Genomic DNA, 16,481 nt, shown 5'->3' with positions numbered 1-16,481 from the left:
TATGGTTAGGTTAGTCGATTTGGAGCGGTATGGTTAAGTTAGTCGGTTATATAATGAAGCCTGCAGAAAGTAAATAACACAACAGATTTTATGGATGTTCGGAGATAAAACTCCTACGTCACCCCTTCCTCTCGAAACCGCGAGAAGGATATTCACTAAGGAATACAAGTACAAGCCGATCGAGACTTATTTCCTGCTCGATAACACTCTTACAATTTACACCGAAATTGTAAAACACACTTTAACTTTCAACACTTAGGCTTTCTAAAACAGCACACTCTTATCACTTGTAGTAAATGCTCTTAGCGCTCGTTATCCCAGTGTTTGTCCCGCATTTACTCTTCTGCAACTGCCTCCTTTTATAGGTGAAATATGCCAACGGTCATATTTCACTGCCTTGAATCTGATTGGCTGATCAGAGGTGCAGTGATTCAGTGTCTCAGACCTGCGGTCGTCTCCTCAGACCTGGTATCCTGTCTCAGACCTGCCGGTCTGTAAGGCAAACCTGCTGGGTTTGTCTTTTACTTAATGTAGGCACTGTCTGTTTGGACAGTTGTCTGTACTTTGAAAATTTCCTTTCTGGCTTATCCCGAAGTAGAAGGATCCGGTAGTACTGTTTTCTGCAGCCTACAGTCTTTCCTCAGACTTGCATGGATATGGAAGTATTCAGTCTGTTCCTTTGGTATCATTCTCAACAGATACCCAAATTGTCTTCTTGTACTGGTCGGCCGCTTGACTTGGCCGAATGTCTTTTGGTAGTGAAGTAACCGGACTTCTTCCGGTTATTCTTGTCTTGTGGATAATCGGCTGTTTGATGGTTCCGGTTTTGAGCTTTGGCCGATCCTTCCTTTGTGCGGTCACGTTCCGAATACTCTTGATCGGTTTGGTAGCTTGACCGGTTAGGTTTCTTCAGTTGGTTCTCTTGTTCATCCGGTTCGGTTCCTTGTTCCTGCATGGAAGGTTTATTTAAGTTAGGTTTATTTGAACCGGTCTGAATTTATCTAACAGAAGCTTTGCTCGTTGAAATATCAAGATGGTTCTTCTATGTCTGAGCATCTAAATGCTTTTCAGGGGATTCTAAATGAGTTGGTTGCGATAGGAATGAAATTTGATGATGAGCTTCATGCTATGTGTTTGATTAATTCTCTGCCTGATAGTTGGGAAACACTTGTGGTTTCAATTACCAATTCTGTTCCACAAGGTAAGCTCACTTTGAAAATGATGAAAGAGAGCGTGTTGAATGAAGAGGCTAGAAGAAAAGAACAGGGCTTCTCGACTCCAAGTCAGGTGTTCGTGACTGAGAAAATGGGTAGAAGTAAAAGTAAAACTCCAAAGAATCGCAGTGGCAGTTCAGACAGGTCACGGGGAACATCCAGCTCGAGAAAAGAGATTACATGTTATCATTGTGGCAAGCCAGGACACAAGAAATATCAGTGCAGATCTTTGAAGCGGGAACAAAAGGAGAATAAGCAAGATGGAAGTAGTAAGGTTGCAGATGTGGGTGGTAACGACATCGATATTGTTTACGACAATGATAGTATCAACCTTGTTTCTCAAGATACACAATGGGTGGTAGACTCAGGTGCTTCTTATCATGTCACTAATCGTTGTGATATATTTGCTTCTTACACTAGTGGACAGTTTGGTTCAGTGACGTTGGGAAACCATGTTACGTGTAAGATTGTTGGAAAAGGAGATGTCTGTTTGGATACTAACACTTCGTGCAAACTACTTTTGAAGAATGTTCGACATGTTCCTGATATTCGGATGAATTTGATCTCTACTGGTATTCTTGATGATGAGGGCTATCATAGTTACTTTGGTGAAGGAAAATGGAAACTCACTAAGGGGTCTTTGGTGATAGCTAAAGGAAAGAAGGTCGGTTCTCTTTATGTGACAGAGACTAAGTCTTACGGGGGAGAAGCAAATGAAGTTAATGATTGTTCAGCACAACTTTGGCATAAACGACTTGGTCACTTAAGTCAGAATGGCATGCGAGTTCTCTCATGGACAGTCGATCTTCAGGGCTTAAAGTCCACAGATTTGAAGACATGCACAGATTGCTTAGTTGGTAAGCAACATAGAGTTTCCTTTAAAAGCTTCTCTCCATCTAGGAAGCCAATATCCTAGATATGGTTCACACAGACATATGTTTTATGGATTCCTTGACTTTAGGTGGTGCTCATTATTACATCACTTTTATCGATGATTGCTCAAGGAAGGTGTGGGCCTATTGCTTGAAGACTAAGGATCAAGCATTGGATTACTTCAAGTTGTTTCATGCTGAAGTGGAGAGAGAAACTAGGAAGAAGTTGAAATGTGTTCGTTCGGACAATGGTGGCGAATACAGAGGACCATTTGTGGAATACTGTAAAAGTCATGGGATCAAACTTTTGAAGACTGTGCCAAAAACACCTCAACAGAATGGAGTTGTAGAGAGGATGAACAGGTCTATCAATGAGAGAATTTTGTGTATGTTGTCTCATGTTAAGTTGCCAAAATCCTTTTGGAGAGAGGCAATGAAGACATCGGTTGATCTGATAAACCTTTCACCCTCAACTCCTTTAGATGGCGACATTCTAGAAAGAGTTTGGAGAGGTAAAAACGTCTCTTATGATCACTTGAGAGTTTTTGGTTGTAAAGTGTTTGTTCATGTTCCTCGAGATGAGAGAGCTAAGCTTGATAGCAAGACGAGACAGTGTATCTTTATTGGGTATGGCCACGGAGAATTTGGGTACCGATGTTGGGATCCGGTTAACAAGAAACTCATTAGAAGCAGAGATGTGGTATTCTTTGAAGATCAGACCATTGAAGACTTTGAGAAAAAAGAAAAGACGAAGTCTACAGAGAATGAATTGCTTGACAATGGTAGGATTCATACACCACAATCACAGCCCAATGATGTGGAAAATGCCCAAGTTGAGGTTGATGAGACTCCTTTAGTTGATGATGAGCCAACAGAGGAAGCTGAACAAGATGATGATAGTTCTCTAGAGCCACCTGATGATCAGCATATTAGAAGATCTAGTAGGCAGCGACAACCTTCTAGTAGATATCCTCCCAATGAGTATGTGATGTTGACTGACGGGGGAGAACCAGAAACCTATCAAGAAGCATTGTCTCATGAAAACAAGAACAAGTGGTCGGTGGCAATGCAAGAAGAGATAAATTCCTTGCAAGAGAACGAAACTTATGACTTGGTGAAACTTCCAAAAGGAAAGAAGACTTTGAAGAACAAGTGGGTATTCAAGTTGAAGCACCAAGAGAATAGCTCACAACCTCGATACAAAGCAAGACTGGTTGTGAAAGGCTTTGGACAGAAAAAGGGGATTGATTTTGAAGAGATCTTCTCACCGGTTGTGAAGAGGTCATCCATTAGAGTTGTGTTAGCATTGGCTGCTAGTCAAGATTTGGAAATTGAACAACTGGATGTGAAGACTGTATTTCTCCATGGTGACTTGGAGGAAGAGATCTATATGGAACAACCTGAGGGTTTCAAAGTTAAAGGTAAAGAAGATCTTGTCTGCAGGTTGAGGAAAAGCTTGTATGGGCTCAAACAAGCGCCTAGACAATGGTACAGGAAATTTGACTCCTTCATGGAAGCAAATGGGTACAGTAAGACTACTTCTGATCATTGTGTTTTCATCAAGAGATACGGTGTTGATGATTATGTTATTCTTCTGCTCTATGTTGATGATATGCTGATTGTTGGGCAAGATATTGCAAAAATTGAGAAGCTCAAAAGGGATTTGAACAAGTCTTTTGCGATGAAGGATTTGGGTTCAGTGAAGCAGATCTTAGGCATGGAAATCACAAGAGACAGTAAGAACAGAACACTTTGGCTATCACATGAGAAGTACATTGAGAAGGTACTTGAGAGGTTTGTAATGAAAAATGCAAAACCGGTTTCAGTTCCACTTACAGGTCATTTCAAGTTGAGTTCTAAACAATGTCCTACAAGTGAGAAAGAGAAAGATGAAATGAAGAATGTACCTTATGCCTCTGCAGTTGGTAGTCTTATGTATGTCATGGTATGTACAAGACCGGACATAGCACACGCAGTTGGTGTTGTTAGTCGGTATCTCTCCAACCCTGGAGAAGAATATTGGTTGGCTGTTAAGTGGATTCTCAGATATCTTCGAGGCTGTTCGAAAGCACGTTTATGCTTCGGAAGTGATACTCCTATTTTGGAAGGCTTTACAGATTCTGATATGGCGGGTGATGTTGATTCAAGAAAATCTATATCAGGTTTTTTGGTTACCTTTGCAGGCGGTGCTGTTTCGTGGCAGTCAAGGTTACAAAGGTGTGTTGCTTTGTCTACTACAGAAGCTGAGTATATTGCAGCTACTGAGGCATGTAAAGAGGTGTTATGGATGAAGAAGTTCCTACAAGAGTTGGGCCAAAAACAAGAGAAGTTTACTTTGTTTTGCGACAGTCAAAGTGCCATTCATCTCTCAAAGAATTCAGCTTTTCATTCGAGATCCAAACACATCGACGTGAGGTATCATTGGATACGTGATGTGCTTGAGGCAAAAGAGCTGAACTTGGAGAAGATTCATACAAGTGAGAATGGTGCCGATATGTTTACGAAATCCTTGCCTAAGGACAAATTTGAAGATTGTCGGGAGAGAGCGAGTTTATTGGAGCCCGCGAAGTTGCGTTGACGGGGGAGATTTGTTGGGTCAGCTCATTTGACAGCTGGGCCTAACAAATTAATAAAGCTCATTAGGGCATATTTAATTAAGGAAAAAAAAACACAGCAGTTTTAGTGTTGGTTTTTCTCTCTCTCTCTTCCAGCAGTTCTTCCTTCATTGAAGCAACAATTCCTTCACTGGAGCAACAGGTTCTTCTTCTGATTTCCTTTATCTCTTCTCCATTTGGTTAGCCATCTTTAGTGATGATAATAATGTATGTGAATGACAAGTTAGGATGAGGTCAATTGATAACTTTTGTTAGATTACCTCTATGCTTGTATTGAACTACATTGTATACCCATTTGATATAGTGGATGATTTAAGTGGCCGAAGTGTCCCGTGGTTTTTACCTAATTTGGGTTTTCCACGTAAAATCTTGGTGTCCTGCTCTCTGTTTTTGATTGTTTGATTGTTTGATGTTCAATTGTTTTGCCTGTCTATTTGATTACACAAAAGGGAAAAAGAATTGTTAGGCCTTGTTGTAGCTTGTTTATTTCTGAATTGCTAAACATGTGCTATTATTCGATTTCTCCAACATTAAAATATATTAAAAATTCATATTATTATAAAATACAAAATTATAATTCTTATAAAATATGAATAATAAATAAATTAGTGATATTAAAATAAAATAAAAATACAAATATCATTTTTTTCTCAAAATTAAAGAAAAATCATTTCAAAACAATTATATTCAAAATCAAAACCCAATAAGCGAAATATAATGGTCATTTATAATATTGTTAATCATTATTGCTCAAGATCTGTACAAACACTTTGAGATATTCACATCTATATAATATCTAAAGTAATTATAATCCTTTGAGGTACATCCTAAGTTTATGAAAATCTTTTTTATTATTAGTCTTATGTTATAACTCATTTGAATTAAATTAAATATGATGAGTATTATTATATGATATTTCTTTGTGTAAAATCTTCAATTACAATAGTTATTTGAAATGTTTTAAGTCCTACATTATGAATGAAATCTAAACTTTTTGAAAGAAAAAAAAAATGTTGTAGAAATATTAAAGTACTTCAAATTAAATTCCAATAATTTGTATCAAACCGACATTAATAAAAGAAATTTGAACTATAACATTAATAATCATTTCCTTTTTGAAGCATATCATAACAATAATCAATTGAATCCACAAATTTCTACTGAAAAATTATACATCTGTAACTTTTTATAACAAGATCATAAAGTCCTTAGATTGATAAGTGCTCATTTGAATGTCCACTAAAAATATGCTCATTTGAAATCTTCCTTTTTCAAATCCTTCCCCCATTGAACTTTCTACTTCTCTTTCTCTCTCTTTTCTATTCCAGGTTCTATATGAAACTACACAGATTCATTTATTCAGAAAACCAATTTTCTTCAATCTATTCTCATTTTTTATGAATTCGTCACATTCTGGAGAAGATGAAGATTGACCCCTGGAAGTAAAATATTGTGATAAGATATCAAATTCTTCTTTGTTGCTGTTTACAAGGAATGCTTTGGAATACACTCACTGATAAGAAAGGAATATAGTGGGTTTCCATCTCCAAATTGGGTTTTTTATTTTTGCTAGGGCTTGTATCATCTGCTCCATTGAAGAGGTCTAATCAGTTTCTTTTGCAGACCACTGTTTTGATATGATTGTGGACCACATCATCCATGGAAGCTATTATCTACAAATGGGTTTTCATATTTCTGCTTTCTTGCTGGCTCATGTTCACAGTTTCATACTCAGGTCAGGTTTATTCCATTCTGTACTTCACTTTTCTTTCTTTTCCATTCTGAGAAAATTGAATTCTTTTATTCATCTTAGTGGAGGGTTTGCATGGAGATTCAAAAGTGAGAGGGGTGAATCTCGGTGGATGGTTGGTTATAGAGGGCTGGATTAAACCTTCCCTGTTTGATGGAATCTATAATGGGGACATGCTTGTGAGCTTTCTTATTGACACAACAAAATGTTTGTTTGATTTTCATTTCTTCTTCTTCATAATCTTAACTGTTGTGATTAAACTTGCAGGACGGAACTGAGGTTCAGCTGAGATCAGTAACACTGCAAAAGTATGTTTCAGCTGAGAATGGAGGTGGAATGGATGTTACAGTTGATAAGGATATCCCATCTTCATGGGAAACATTCAGGGTGAGAATGGAGATTTGATTCTAGTGCTTCAAACATCATCATTTGAAATTAGGTTGATATTTTAAGGTTTCTCACTAATCTTTTAATTCTCATTCACTAAAGTTGTGGAGAGTATCAGATTCAGAATTTCAGTTTCGTACTATGCAAGGCCAATTTTTTACCTTCAATGGTGAAGGGAATTCTGTAACTGCAACAGCCGAATCACCATCTGCTATGGAAACGTTTTATATCGAGAGGTATAACAACGATAGAATCCATATTAAGCTTCAAAGTGGGACATATCTTCAGGTATGTACTATGCTAATAGATAGGAAAACTAATAGGGATGATAGCTTATTGTGAATTATGATTTTACATTTGTAGACCTCGATAGCAAATCGAATAACTGCAGACTACCCAGGAATCCCAGGATGGGATGATAATACAGCCACGTTTGAGATGACGATTGTTTCAAATGATCTCCATGGCGATTACCAACTTGCCAATGGATATGGTCATGCTAAGGCAAAAGAAGTTTTCAAGGTAAAAAAGCTACTTTCTGGAAATTCAGAAAGAAAATGACCTGATTTGATCAAATTGAATTGCAGAAGCACAGGAACAAATTCATAACCATTGAGGACTTTGATTTTCTGCATCAACATGGTATAAATTCGGTGAGGATACCAGTAGGTTGGTGGATAGCTTTTGATCCTAATCCTCCATACCCTTATATAGGAGGTTCTTTGGAAGCTCTTGACAATGCGTTTACTTGGGCCCAGTAGGTCCTGCTTTGATCATTCCCCTCTTCATATTACTCTGCACCCCCATTATATGACATTTTCTCGAGTTTGATGCAGGGCCTATAACATAAAGTGTATAATAGATCTTCATGCAGCTCCCGGTTCTCAAAATGGGATGGAGCATAGTTCTAGCAGAGATGGTTTAACTGGATGGCCTACCTCGCAAGATTATATTTCACAAACTTTGGATGTTATAGACTTCTTAGCCTCCAGGTAATAATAATGTAACTGGAAATGTATCAAGAAGCAAAAACAATAGTAATGAAATTAAATTCTATATTCACAGGTACGCAAGCCATCCAGCCTTGCTGGGAATTGAATTGCTCAATGAACCGTCAGCTGCGAATGTCCCATTGGATGTCCTGACTTCATTTTACAAACAAGGATACCAAATTGTGCGAAAATATTCCACGACAGCTTACGTGATTGTTTGTCAAAGAATTGGAAAGGCAGATCCTTTGGAACTGTTACAAGCCAATATAGGTCCTTCGAACCTTGTGGTGGACATACATTACTACAATCTTTTCGATAATTATTTCGTCAACATGAGTAGCAAAGACAATATACAATTCATTCATAAAAGTAGAGAAACCCAATTACAAGCTTTAAACAGTGCGAATGGTCCCCTCGTTTTCATAGGTAGAGATTAGAAAAACATATTTTCTTCTTTTATTGATTGTTATCTGAAATGTATCTGATTTATGAAAATGTGTATGGTTGGTTACAGGAGAATGGGTGAATGAGTGGAATGTGACGAGTGGTTCTGAAAAAGACTATCAAGATTTTGGAAAGGCTCAGTTAGAGGTCTACGACGAAGCTTCTTTTGGATGGGCTTACTGGACAATAAAGAATGATCGAAAACATTGGGATTTTGAATGGAATGTCAGAAATGGTTATCTTGAAATAATAGGTATAACCCTGAAGATGCTGATTATCTTTCTCTGTTTGATTATAAAGGTTTGACAATGGTGCAATAACTGATTGATATTTGCAGGTTATGGCCACAAATTGAGAAGCAGTTTTACTAATTTTCTTGGATTATCATGCTGCAGCTTCCTACTACTCATAATTTTTTGATTCAATAGTTCAAGCTAGTCAAAGTTTTCAGTTATTGTATGACATTGAATGCAGAATGTTCATTATTATTGATTGAATTCTCAATTGCAAAATCTCTATTGGAGGATTCCTATTACTCTATTATTCTGTTTTCTTTATGTTTGTTTGATAAATTGTATTCTAACATGAACCCTTATGCTCTAATTGATATTATAGACAGTAATTGTTCTTTTTATTTGATGAATTGGGATTAGTTGATTATATAAAACGTTTGGGGAATAAATTGTAAATAGATCAGAAGTTCAAGGATTTATATATTTTTTTCAGAGTTATTTAAATATTCTGTCTTATTTTTGTACATATATTTATTAATATATAAAAATAAATAAAGATAAATTAAATGTATTGATATAATATATAAAAAGGGAATAATGACAATTTTATTATTAAACTATAACAGAATATTTAAGTATATTACTGAACTAATTTTAAAATGTTATTTTTTAAAAAATAATATATATTATATATTTATTTTTATTCACTATTTTTAAATAATAAAATTTAATTTTACATTTTAAATGTATTAATCAAACAAATTATACATTTTGAGAGGCATTAATAATAATTTATTTTTTTAATTAATATATTTTTAATATTTATTTTTATTAACATTTCTAAATAACAAAGTTTATTAATAAAAATATATTAATTAAAAAAAATGAATTATTATTAATTCCTCTCAAAATGTTTAACTGTTTTGGTTAATAATTCTGAAAATATAAAAGTTTTATTATTTAGAAATTGTGAATAAAAATATAATATATATTAATTTTTAAAAAAATGACATGTTAATTATACGTGTCATCGTTTAACGGACTTGAATTCTCAACTACAATGGTATTAACAAACAAAAATTAGTTCAGTGATATACGTGAATATTTCGTTATAATTCGATGATAAAATTGACATTCTTTCTTATATAAGAATACGAGTGAAATGATAATTGATTATATTGTGTTATTTAACAAAGCTCAACCGAATAAGTCATAATATCCTAACCCACGATTTTGTTTAAACTCTGATATGGTTGGTCGGTTTAATTGTGGGATGGTATACTTTTATTTAAATGAATTAGTTATCATTGATTTAACTAAAAAAATATATAACGAAAATAAATTGCAAAACTTCGTCAACAAAATCAAAACTTACAATAATTAAAATTCTAATCAAACAATCATAAAATCTTTTCTCAGTGATTCTAGAAATTCATAAAGATGACGAGTGATTTAATAAAATAAGCTGAATAAATATATTTAACCAAAGATTAGTATGTAGTAAAAAGTCAAATATTATATCAAATAGAAATTGACTATGTACACATGTATTAAAAAAAAGTAGAAACTTATTCCAAATCATTTTATTAAAAATAATAAAAAACAACCCGATAACTTTATCTTATGTGCGGATAAAAAGAGACGCAACATAAACTTAAAATATGATCTAAAATAGGATTCAAGACAATCAAAATGTATAAACAAATTCATTGAAAAATTATTTGAATTATAAAATTTTCAATGAAAAAACTAACATAAAACAAAAGTAGATCATTACTACTTATTACAACGAATAATTATCAACTAAAACCGACTTAAAATGTAAAAATAAAATATAAAATAAAAAAAGATATACGTAAAATAAAAATATACCTGAAGAAGAAGAAGGCTAGATCCAACGTCAGGCGCTTGAACCCTTCTTCTCTGACGGAGCTAGAGAGAGAGAGAAAGATCAACTGAGAAACCTAAAAACTATTTTCTCAATCCTTTGTGACGTTTATTGCCATTTTCTCTGTGTTCGTTGTGAAGAAGAGTTCTTCATATCTCTAGCTAGACTCTGTTGAATATGGCTGGACTTCGATTGCAACAACCTGAAGAACCAGAGCTATCACAGGCGCGAGTAACCGCCGCCGCTGCATATGCTTCCAATGATCTGATCTCCGACGACGACCGATCTATTGCAGCCGACTCATGGTCTATTAAGAGCGAGTACGGCAGTACTCTCGACGACGATCAACGTCATGCTGATGCCTCCGAGGCGCTTTCTGTTTCTGCTTTCCCTGCCACCTCCGATTACAAGTACGCTTTCCATATCTTCTTTGATTTCCTTGTCAACATTTCATTTCGAGATTTCAGGAAAATATGCGTCACATTTATCTTATAAGTACTTGAGAAATTCTTCTTGTTTGACCTTAATCATTACCGAAAAGTTAATAGAGTTCAGATTGACTTATTCTATTGGAAGACTAAAATTCACTGTATTCTCTTACACTTCACATCTAATATATTTTTCAAGGCATAGCATATATGTAAATGAAATTGATCATTCTTTATTTTTTAAAAAGCTCGGATAAGGAGGAACCAGATGCTGAAGCTATTACATCGATGTTGGGCTTCCAGAGTTATTGGGATGCTGCGTATGCAGATGAACTGGTTAATTTCCGTGAGCATGGACATTCTGGTGAAGTGTGGTAAGTTCAATAAACCATTTTCATTTCTTTGATGTTGAGTACTTTGGAAGGAGGTGCTTAATTTGTCAAACTATGGAATCTCAAACTTGAAAGAGGTTGTAACAGGATTTTTGAAAGGTTTGTTGTCAGCCTAGACTTTTCTTTCGCTGTTTGTATAATATTTCTATAGAAATTCAATTTGTTGTTGATGCATGCTTAGTTCTGCAAGAAAGTTTTGGTTTAGATGGCTGTGCTGTCCAGGGTATAAAAGAGAATTGAAGGGATTCATGAATAGAGAAGAGTTATTTAGAGTTCATAACAAATAATGAAGAGTATAGAGAGTTAGTGGGAGCATCCAAAAAGGCAATACAAGAGATTTTGTTTCCAATCTTCAAGTCTCTGCACCATGTTAGAAATTCTTCTCTTTGATATCTACTTTAGCTTCTAAGAGGTTCCTTTGTGTTTTGGTATGTGTACTTTGGAAAGTTTATAAGCAATTTTCAGGCTCTAGAGTCTAAACTTATGGAAGATTAAGATTGAAGGACTCCCCGCAGATGATTGATGATAGTACTAAACATCTTTTTTATGTTCACCATTTTGCATAGGCCTCTGGCTTGTTGTGCTTTGCATCCTGTATCATAGTTCTTTAGGCTTCATATGTTAGGACTACTTGCATTTGAATGAAGCAATACTTTTAAAGCTGGACAACAGGATTATGGTTATAAACATTATTGTCTCTATTTTACTAACTTTTTTCCTGGTTTACCATCTCCAGGTTTGGGGCTAATGTCATGGAAACTGTTGCTTCTTGGACAAAAACTTTATGCTCAGACATATCTGAAAGGCATTTTCAAAATCATATCGATGGTAAATCTGGTCCTGTTGAACAGATTAATAAAGATGTTACTGGTTGGAATGTTCTTGATGTTGGCACAGGCAACGGGTTGCTTCTCCAAGAACTTTCTAAGCTGGGGTAAATATTTCCTTCAACGTTCCTCTTTTAGTTTTTGGTGGAAATTTAGTTAACAACCTTTGGAATGTGTAGTACCATGATTACTTTGTATATGTGTTATATTTTATTTTTCTTGATTGATGCTCTTACTTTTCAATGGGCTGTATAAATGCTATTTTGATTAAAAAAACTGAATGTTTCTCTTACATTTCAATGGTTGGTCTGGGTGGTTGAATGAAACTGATGCATGATTAAAATATCGTCAACAAAATTAGTGATTTGATGTCTTCTTGAATGTATTTGTGTTTGAAAGAGCATGTTCTAATGTATACAATTTAGTTGATATTTGCACCTTAGAGGTAGAATACAGGATGGATTCCTCCAATCCCTCTAGAATTGTTTTAAATTCATCTGTTTGCTATATTAACATTTGATGGATTCAACTTATAGAATGATTGTTCTCAGCCAAAAAAAGAAAGAAAAGAACTTATATATTAAAAGGATACCTTCCTGAACATGATTTGAATCCTCTACTCTAGCTTAAAGCATTTGGTAAATCCTCATAATGTCATTGATGTAAAACTTGAGATGTCAGTTTTCCCTTTGATGTCACAGATCTTCTACATATTCTCTAAGCACCAAGAAGTAAGGTTAAGCATTGTTTTATTTTGCCTGAAAATCCATTCTGGTTGAAATTGGAAAAGTTTATATTTGAGCCTTAAATGATGCACATGAAGTATCTTGTTATAGATCACATACTTGTATATATTAGTAATTTTTAATTATTTAGAATTATGTTTAGGATATTAGTAATTTATTTATTTAGGGTGGTTATTTAGACCAGTTGAGTATCTATAGTTAATTGATTTGTGTACAAGTTGAATTCAAGTTAGAAGTATAGTTTTGCTTTTAATTAGGGTTATATTTCATAAAAGTGAAATTTAAGTGCCCATAGCTATGTAGTTAATACATTAAGTGAAATAATATAAAATCTTATGAGAAATAAGTTTGAGACCTAATTTTTAAGTATGATTCAAGAAATTAAGTGTTTAGTACTAAGTCTTGTCTAGTACTGATACTAATTTAAAACTTGACAAGTGTGATCCAGTAGTATATTCTATTGGTCTATCAATGGAATTGGGATCCAGATGTGCAATGGTGGATGAAATAATTTTTGGGTCTATAAAGGCTAAACACATGTAGTTGTGTACAGAGAGCTTATAAGTAAAGCACATGAATTATCATGCATAAAGATTTATCTATTCATCAGTGTTCTAAACGGCGGTAGGCGGTGGCGGAGCGGTAAGTGACTGCCTACTGCCTTGGGTGCCTAGGCGGTGCCTAAGCGGTGCCTAGGCGGTGCCTAAGCGGTGCCTAGGCGGTTGAATATAAATATAATAAAGATGTTCTATAATTATCATTTTACTAAAAAGTCAAATTAATATTCTCTAATATAGTAACATTTAACAAAAATAAGTATGTAGACGAGCTGGAGAAGAGATAGAAGATTAGATGATCTAAGAAGATGTAGATGATCAAGGAGGTGAGTTGAATGAGATAAGAAACAGAAAAAGAAGAAGATAAATGAATTGGAATGTAAAGAGTCATTTCAAAATTTAAATAAATAGTGGGTGATAAAGAGTTTTTTTTATTAAATATATATATACATATATTAATCTTAGTAATTAATTAATTAAAAATAATTAATAATTAAATAATCTGACCGCCTCATGTATAGGCGGAGCGGTGTTGGACCGCCTACCGCCTAGGCGCCGCCTAGGCGGCCGCCTCGACCGCCATTTAGAACACTGCTATTCATATAGACTACTAATATATTTATTTACTTTAGATTATGTTTGGAATAATAATTATGTAAGTTAAAAAGGGTTTGAATAGTTTTTGGTTTAAGATAGAAATCTAGTTTACTTTGAATAAGACTGTAAATATTTGACATAAATCTAGTTTTGGGGTTGTCTGATAGGCTTCTCTCTTTCTCTCTATCTCTCTTCTGTCTATACTCCAGAACATAAATCTTATATGTTTGGTGTTGTTTCATTGGTTTTAAATTTGCATCTTCTTCTTGTCAAGTAGGTATCTCCAAAATGCTTGAGAAGTAAATTTGATTCCAATCTTTTGACCAATTGGAAGTTAGGAAGAAATACTAGGAGTAACATTCTTTGTAATTGTTTTTTTACTAACGTAGTTGATAAAGAGTGTTAATAATATCATGGTGGAAGATACAATTAATCATTGTCTAAAGTATTTGCATTTGTAGTTGTTTGTTAATTAATCATTGTCTAAAGTATATATAGGAACTAGTATAAGGTATAATGGGTGTATAGCTTTATTATAGGCAACCATCTGTGGTATGCAGTAAGAGATTTTTATAGAGGAATATTTTGGGGAGTTATAGATTGAGATGCTCCCCCAGAGCTGTTAAAGACCCTGAAGATGGATGCAGCTCATAATTGTGAAGCCCATGGTATTTACAATGTCGAAAGTGGGCCAACCTGTTTGATTGTGTTTATTCAGAATCCAAATGAATAAAGCAGGTCTAATTTGTTTAGGATAATTATATTTTGGGTTTGATTTGAAAGATGGGTTCAGCTTGGGTTACACCTGAGTGTTACCTGTAGGACTTGTTCACAACTGATATTTAGCTCCTTGATTTGTTTATGCTTTTTATGTAACAGTTCTTGATCAGCTCAAGTAACAACTATAATTTTTATCTTTGGTGTTCAGGTTTTCCAGTCTTACAGGTACTGATTACAGTGAAGCTGCAGTAGACCTTGCTCAAAAACTTTCTGAGCGTGATGGATACACAAACATTAAGTTCTTGGTATGCTGGAACTTGGCCTATAAACTCGTTTACTATTTAAGTAATTACATTAACACTAAATTTATCATAGAGGGAATTGAAACCTGCAACCATTACAAAAGAGTTTTCTTTGGGTGTAATGCACTGCAATTATAAAAAAAAGTATACTATGTTAGTTACTTGTAATTCTCTTCAAAATGAACATATGCATACTTACCATCATCTACCAGAAAGTCCATATATTTTATTTGAATGATTACAGGTTGATGATGTACTTGAGACAAAGCTGGAATCAAAATTTCAACTTGTGATGGATAAAGGAACTCTTGATGCTATTGGATTACATCCAGATGGCTCCATAAAGAGGTAAGGTGGAGATATTTCTACATTTTAATTGAGAATGATAGTTTCAATTAGGCTCTGTAGAATTTGATGGATTGAAAGTTAACCGGCAAAGTTATTATTACTAATATAAATTCAGGGTCTTGTATTGGGATTCAGTATCGAAACTGGTAGCACCAAATGGAATATTGGTAAGCATCCACCCAGCCCCATAAATATTATAGAAATAAGAAAAAGTAGGCATTTTCTTAATTTTACCTTATTATGTTTGTGTGGTATATGTTATAAGGTGATAACATCATGTAATAGCACGAAAGATGAGTTGATAGAAGAAGTGGAAAACTTCAATCAAAGAAGGAGGAGGGTAGGAGGAGATGATGAGAGTGGAAAAGTGGAGGATTGTTGTGATTATCTGCTACGGTATGTTGATCATGTTCGTTCATATCCAACGTATTCATTTGGCGGATCTGTAGGGTCTCGTGTAGCCACTGTTGCTTTTCAACGCAACTAGAAATGAATTATATGATTGGTTTGGTTGGTGCTATATACAAGTGAGTAGTGTCAACTAACTAAGTGCCTTTTTATGAATGTCCTATGTTCTTCTGATTGGGATTATTGTAACTTTTCATTACTGTTGTTGGAGGAAAGAAAACCAAATATAGGAAGGGAGAGGGGGGGATATGAAATAACTACTCTTACTGCTGCAAGTATTATATGTCACACTGCTTTGATGGATTTATTGATTGTTTGTTGCTCTAACTTAAATCTTCTTAACCCTTTCAATCAAACTTGTTTACTTTGAGATATGGTTTCTATTTATTGTTTAGATTATCATTTGAACAATTATGTTTGTTTTACAAATCTCACAACTTGATCAGCTATATTACTAGTAAATGTGTTTGCTTTGTGGATAACATTTGTTTTGTACTCTACTTCCACACTTATTCTTAATTAGGTCATTTAAGCAGATTATTTAAATACTTCGTCATCTCACCTTCTTATGTGCGACTTGTGACCCACTCTAAAACCAACTTAGTATGTTGGCAAAGTATCAACCAAAAGTTGCACAGTGAAAGGATCAATATATGCTCTAGGTGAGACAATGAAGTTCTTAAACTAGTTAATATTATAAATAAGTAGTGTTCATAAGCATGGATAAGAATTAGCACCTTTAAAAAACATTATTAGATCTA

At 34.5% G+C, this 16,481-nt stretch overlaps 2 protein-coding genes across 2 annotated transcripts; both read left to right on the top strand.

Moving 5' to 3' along the window:
* Nucleotides 1–5,956: 5,956 nt before the first annotated feature.
* Nucleotides 5,957–8,817, top strand: LOC124945251 (probable glucan 1,3-beta-glucosidase A). The gene is made up of 11 exons (XM_047485649.1): nt 5,957–6,233; nt 6,325–6,436; nt 6,515–6,630; nt 6,719–6,838; nt 6,941–7,126; nt 7,202–7,360; nt 7,426–7,595; nt 7,675–7,830; nt 7,904–8,256; nt 8,345–8,527; nt 8,612–8,817. Exons 2-11 carry the CDS (start codon nt 6,361–6,363, stop codon nt 8,692–8,694), a joined length of 1,602 nt encoding a protein of 533 aa, XP_047341605.1. The 5' UTR covers nt 5,957–6,233; nt 6,325–6,360; the 3' UTR covers nt 8,695–8,817.
* Nucleotides 8,818–10,393: 1,576 nt separating this feature from the next.
* LOC124910602 (EEF1A lysine methyltransferase 2) lies at nt 10,394–16,047 on the top strand. Its single transcript, XM_047451274.1, has 7 exons — nt 10,394–10,805; nt 11,072–11,197; nt 11,952–12,149; nt 14,871–14,967; nt 15,209–15,312; nt 15,428–15,479; nt 15,578–16,047. Exons 1-7 carry the CDS (start codon nt 10,573–10,575, stop codon nt 15,797–15,799), a joined length of 1,032 nt encoding a protein of 343 aa, XP_047307230.1. The 5' UTR covers nt 10,394–10,572; the 3' UTR covers nt 15,800–16,047.
* Nucleotides 16,048–16,481: the final 434 nt, after the last annotated feature.

This window comes from Impatiens glandulifera, chromosome 7 (genome assembly GCF_907164915.1).
Source record: "Impatiens glandulifera chromosome 7, dImpGla2.1, whole genome shotgun sequence".
In the NCBI taxonomy this organism is placed as follows: Eukaryota; Viridiplantae; Streptophyta; class Magnoliopsida; order Ericales; family Balsaminaceae; genus Impatiens; species Impatiens glandulifera.
This window is presented reverse-complemented; position numbering and strand designations above follow the sequence as displayed.

Excerpts from the sequence above, each read along its gene's own strand:
- LOC124945251 (XM_047485649.1), top strand. The coding sequence starts at position 6,361 with ATGGAAGCTATTATCTACAAATGGGTTTTCATATTTCTGCTTTCTTGC. Across the intron at positions 6,839-6,940 it reads CTTCATGGGAAACATTCAGG|TTGTGGAGAGTATCAGATTC; the intron begins GTGAGAATGGAG and ends CATTCACTAAAG. Across the intron at positions 7,127-7,201 it reads AAAGTGGGACATATCTTCAG|ACCTCGATAGCAAATCGAAT; the intron begins GTATGTACTATG and ends TTACATTTGTAG.
- LOC124910602 (XM_047451274.1), top strand. The coding sequence starts at position 10,573 with ATGGCTGGACTTCGATTGCAACAACCTGAAGAACCAGAGCTATCACAG. Across the intron at positions 12,150-14,870 it reads CAAGAACTTTCTAAGCTGGG|GTTTTCCAGTCTTACAGGTA; the intron begins GTAAATATTTCC and ends TTTGGTGTTCAG. Across the intron at positions 15,313-15,427 it reads CCAGATGGCTCCATAAAGAG|GGTCTTGTATTGGGATTCAG; the intron begins GTAAGGTGGAGA and ends ATATAAATTCAG.